Raw genomic sequence first — 5,439 nt, 5'->3', positions numbered from 1 at the left:
TATTACATCATTTATGCAGCAGCATACAATACATTTTTTGACTCACCTTGTTGTTCTGTGTTCACTTGAAGAGGAAGGTGGCTCAGTGGTTCTTCTTGGGCAAATTTTGTCATCAAAGTCTGTCATTCTCTGCATTTATGGTGCTTTCAAGACAACTGGGAACTCGGAAAAAAAGTTGAATCATGACATCAGTCATCTTCAGGTCGGAGCTCTAGAAAGAGGCCCGAGTTCCCGACTTGAAATTCCGTCAGAAGTCATGCTGGATCGACAGCATGGCCAATGTATTCAACCTTTTCTGGCCCATCATGTTGAATGTTTATTATTTTAAGCTTGGAAAACAGACCCTTATACCCAGACTTGGACCCCACACTCAATCCACTGAATAACAGGCTAGTGATTGCTTTGTAACGCTTGCGGTTAGCCACTGATTCATTCCAAACCACTTGTTGAATTTTCAATTTCTAACTTGTTGTGTAATGTTTATGTCCAATGGCCGATGAGCACCGATATGTTTTATCTATAATTCCTCTTCATAATTGAAAATTAATTGCCAGTAGATTGTCGACTGAATTCATGATGATGACGGCTAGCTTGCAAGCTAAGATTTTGAAAGTATGATGTTGACATGATCAGTCCACTCAAAGCTACGGTAGATATAACATGATTTGACGTCATTTTATTGGTTGTCAATGACCTTGAGCCTTCTTGGATGGGTACTTCTAATGTAACTCCATGGCAGCACCCAAGGGGCTTGAATTTTCAAGCTCTACCTGTAAATTGTTCGGTGACGTAGTGTCCCCATGAGTGAGAAAACACTGAGCCAATCATGGCACAACTAGAGAACATTACCAACCTCTACACTCCGTATTTTCCGCTGGCTGCCCCACCACCACAGAAAGCACTGAGCTAGGCTGAAACACCTGCATTTTGGAGCTGCCTTATTCAAGAAAGCAAAATAGTTTGTATGCGGCTTTATTTTCTCAAATATAAATATATATTTTACATTGTTTGCAAACTGATGCGTGTGACACGTATTAATGCCAAAATAACATGCAACACAGGCAACCAAAAAGGTAATTTAAAAAAAAGAAAAGTGGTTCGCTAAACATGAATGATGATTCGCCACTTCATGTGAATACTGTTAGTGGACAATTGTTTACACATTTGTACCATGTTTCTTAGCTTACGATTCTATATTTTTTCATCAGACATTCTTTTTTTGGAACTGCGGCATTGATGTTCTGCTTGCCCAATGTCACACCCTCAAGTTTGGCCTGTCTTCTAAAGGGACACATCCTCTACTCTCTCAACCATCTCTTGCACAACGGACTTGAGGCTGATTTGACGCAATAGTAGTACAGATAGCATGACTTTTGGTGGACTGCAACAGAGCAGGTAAATGTTGAACTGGAACGCAAAAATGCTCTGAGGTTACTGGTCGGGCCAGTGACTGGCGAGATCCAGCGGGCCATCTTGTCGGAGTCGGACCTTTATCACATTGTATTGCATTACACCCTCTAAGCTTAATCCACCAGATTCCTTGGCCAGAATTTGTTAAATCTTTTGTTGGTAATATTATTTAAAAAATGAAATGTAACAAAAATCAAACATTTTGAGATCTGGCTGCGGACCCCCTGCCGTACCTCAACGGACCCCAGGTTCCCACTTTTAGCACCCCTGCAGTAGAGCACAATGTTGAAGTGTATCAGATATATCGTTTAGAACCTATGTGCAACTCTATGTAAAGTGAGTAGTAATGTCAGCTCTTATACTAGAAGTTTTATTTGACTTTGTGTAACTTTTCTTTTATAGATTTAATCACCAATGACCGTATTATAGACACTGCATTATGAAATCTGCATTGAAATGATCATTGAGTGATTGAAATTGAAAGGGACAGAATGATGGAAGAAAACTGAAAAAGGCCGCCCCTTACTCAACCTGAAGTTCTTTACTCAACCCCCTTGGCACACTATCATAAGCTCTGTAGCTTGCCTAAACCTTATGTGGATCTGTCTACTTCCCATGTGTCATGGCATTGGGTGATGTAGCCTACAGTATGACATTGCACTGCTGTTCCAGGGCCACTCCCCTTTACCTGAAGCAAAACAGTTATTCTGGTGTAGTAGGCGTTGATCTCAAACTGTTCATTGAGGTATACACAATAGGAACTCAGTCTAGTGTGAGAGTAACAGACAGGAAAAGGCTTCAGTTTCAGAGAAACAAGTGCTGAGACGCTGAGACAGACACTCTTCTGCTTGCTGATAGTGTTTTCTGCTGCTTTTCTGAACTGTCAAGAGGACAGGAATAGCCAGGTAAGGATTTTACTTTATTTGTTATTGAACTGGGTCAGACTAATTTCATTTCAACCTGAATTTCATTCCAATTAAATCATATTTTTCACCTGTGGTTATGCCAAATGTATGTAAGTTGCACATTTAACACAACAAAGTACATTGTAGAGCTGGGACAATTAAAATTAAATAAGCTTGCTAATAAGGGTGATTGTTAATGGGACAATTGATGGCTACAACCATCAAACTAGTAGTAGTAGTTAAATGATTAAAAAAAACTGTGGTGCACATTAATGCTATAAATGTATTGTTATATTTATCCACATTGCATTCATTCAGGCAATTTATCACGTTATGGATGTCCAAAATCGGCCAGCTCTAGTTCATTGCACAATTAGTCGTTCTAAAAAGACACGCAACACTAACTACATAGCTACACACAAAATGTAATGCACAGGGATGTTTGGTTGGGTTTACAATATACTGCAAATGTATAATAGATCAGAATGATGTTAGAATCAATGTTGCACAACTGATATACCTAAGAGAGTTGAGTTGACTGAGACATCCCCATGGCAATTTTTTTTTCTTTTTTCTTTTCATGCAGCCCATGGAAATGCCAGAAATGGATGTTGACCTTTCTCTCTTCGTTGAATTCCTCAACTTCACTTATCCTCCCATAGACGAGCTCATGGGGGTCCCTTGTAACGTCTCTATCTTGGGCTTGAGCAGTGTTGGTCTAATGATCACCTATATCGCTGTGTTCATCTTCAGTGTGCTGGGTAACAGTGTAGTCATCTACGTGGTGTGCTGCATGGCTAGGGGCCGGACCACCACAGACGTCTATCTGATGCACCTGGCAATGGCTGACCTCCTCTTCTCCTCGACCCTCCCCTTCTGGGCCGTCTATGTCTACTCCCACTGGATTTTCGGTACCTTCCTCTGCAAGTTCCTGTCTGGCCTCCAGGATGCTGCCTTTTATTGTGGGGTTTTCCTGTTAGCGTGCATTAGTGTGGACCGCTACCTGGCTATCGTGAAGGCCACGCGGGCACTGGCCCAGCGGCGCCACCTGGTGGGGTTGGTGTGCGGAGCCGTGTGGCTGGTGGCGGGGCTACTCTCGTTGCCCGTGGCACTCCAACGGGAGGCTATCCAACCCGAGGATCTTGAAGGCCAGATCATCTGCTTTGAGAACCTGACTGCGGCGAGCAGCGATCGGTGGCGGGTGGGTGTGCGGGTGATTCGCCACGTGCTGGGCTTCTTCCTGCCACTGTCGGTCATGGTCGTCTGCTACAGCTGCACTGCAGCGACGCTGTTCCGTGGCGTGCGCAACGGCGGCCAGAAGCACAAGGCCATGCGCGTCATCCTGGCCGTGGTGCTGGCGTTCGTGGCTTGCTGGCTGCCGCGCAACATCAGCGTGCTGGTAGACACGCTGATGCGGAGCGGCTCGCTGGGCGAGGAGACGTGTGAGTTCCAGAACAAGGTGAGCGTGGCGCTGTATGTGACTGAGGTGATGGCGTTCACGCACTGCGCCGTCAACCCCGTGCTGTATGCCTTCATCGGGCAGAAGTTCCGGAACCAGCTCTTGGTGGTGCTCCACAAGCATGGGCTGATCAGCAAGAGGTTGATGGTGGCGTACCGCAGTGGCTCAGTCAACAGCACGGCCAGTCAAAGGTCTAGGAACACCTCTGTTACCCTGTAAGGTTTCAGTAATCAGGGGGTGGTGTGGAAGGGGTGAGTTTCACTGGTTCCTCACAACGTATGGTCAGGGGTGCGGGCATGGCGAGAAACTTGTTCTTCTTCTTCTTCTAGGGGTGTGTGTGTGTGTGTGTGTGTGTGTGTGTGTGTGTGTGTGTGTGTGTGTGTGTGTGTGTGTGTGTGTGTGTGTGTGTGTGTGTGTGTGTGTGTGTGTGTGTGTGTGTGTGTGGTCTGTGGTAGAGGTTGGGGGCATGGATGATTCTATTGTATAGGTCCAATCCAATGTTTTTCATGTGATGCTTCAATGCTTGCTAAGTATAAACAACATACATGTCAAGGCCTAATGTGTATTAAATCTTCATATTGCAACTTTTTCTTTGTCAATGCCTGAAATAACTATTTGAGAAGAGCCGGAACATTGTGATATTTTTCAAGTGATGACCTGATAATGAAAGTCTTATCTACCAAAACAGAGGGAAATAGTTACGTGGGCGAAATGACTCAATCTGTATTGCAAAAGATGTTGCCATATTTTCGCTCTGTTTACTTGCATCCTCATTCCTCAATGACCACCACTGCATCTCTCACTTACCTCCTCAATTGCATAATTGGATCAATCTGCTGTATAGGTCTATGGGTCGTTCCACGAACAGAGTGCAGTTTATGTCCCTCAGACATTGTGTTTACATTTAGATAAAACACTCAATTTAAGAGTTGGATCACATACATCTCTAACTAAACCATGTTGAAATTTCCAATAGTACCCTTACAGAAAAAACATGCACTTCACATGTGAACGCATGTGATATCGTGATGATCACATGATTAAATGTGAAGTTAATGTGATAACATGCATGTGAAGCAAAATGTGATAGCATAAAACTGCACGTGATGATCTCATGTGAACTGTAACATCTCTGGGGTAGATGGATGATTCTATTGTATAGGTCCAATCCAGTTTTTTCCTTCTAATTTTTCCTTTATTTCACTAGGCAATACAGTTAAGAACAAACTCTTATTTTCAATGACAGCCTAGGAACAGTGGGTTAACTGCCTTGTTCAGGGGCAGAACAACAGATGTTTACCTTGTCAGCTCAGGGATTTGATCTTGCAACCTTTCATTTACTAGTCCAACGCTCTAACCACTAGGCTACCCTACCGCATTGTTGCATCAATGCTTGCTAAGTATAAGCAACATACATCTCAAGGCCTAATGTGTATTAAATCTTCATCTTCCAACATTTATTTGTCAACAGACGTGTGATGTATTTGTGTTCCGCTTACAACAATAGAGAAAATGCTATTGTACTCGTAAATAAGATGCACACATTTAAAAACCTATTTTAACTTATATTAGGATCCACCAGCTCAAATAAGGGTGTTCTGAACTTTGTCAATGTCTAAAAAACAAGTTGAGATGAGCAGGAAAATGGTGATCTTTGTCAAGTGA

General features: G+C 43.2%; 1 protein-coding gene across 1 annotated transcript; it reads left to right on the top strand.

Annotated features, from left to right (window-relative positions):
• Window positions 1-2,082: 2,082 nt before the first annotated feature.
• On the top strand, window positions 2,083-5,230 carry LOC110501383 (C-X-C chemokine receptor type 1). Its single transcript, XM_021578915.3, has 2 exons — window positions 2,083-2,315; window positions 2,902-5,230. Exon 2 carries the CDS (start codon window positions 2,905-2,907, stop codon window positions 3,991-3,993), a length of 1,089 nt encoding a protein of 362 aa, XP_021434590.2. The 5' UTR covers window positions 2,083-2,315; window positions 2,902-2,904; the 3' UTR covers window positions 3,994-5,230.
• The last annotated feature ends 209 nt before the right edge of the window (window positions 5,231-5,439 follow it).

This window comes from Oncorhynchus mykiss, chromosome 22, assembly GCF_057628025.1.
Source record: "Oncorhynchus mykiss isolate SJ-2025 chromosome 22, ASM5762802v1, whole genome shotgun sequence".
Classification (NCBI taxonomy): Eukaryota; Metazoa; Chordata; class Actinopteri; order Salmoniformes; family Salmonidae; genus Oncorhynchus; species Oncorhynchus mykiss.
Note: the sequence above shows the minus strand (reverse complement) of the source record. Positions and strands in the feature narration are given on the sequence as shown.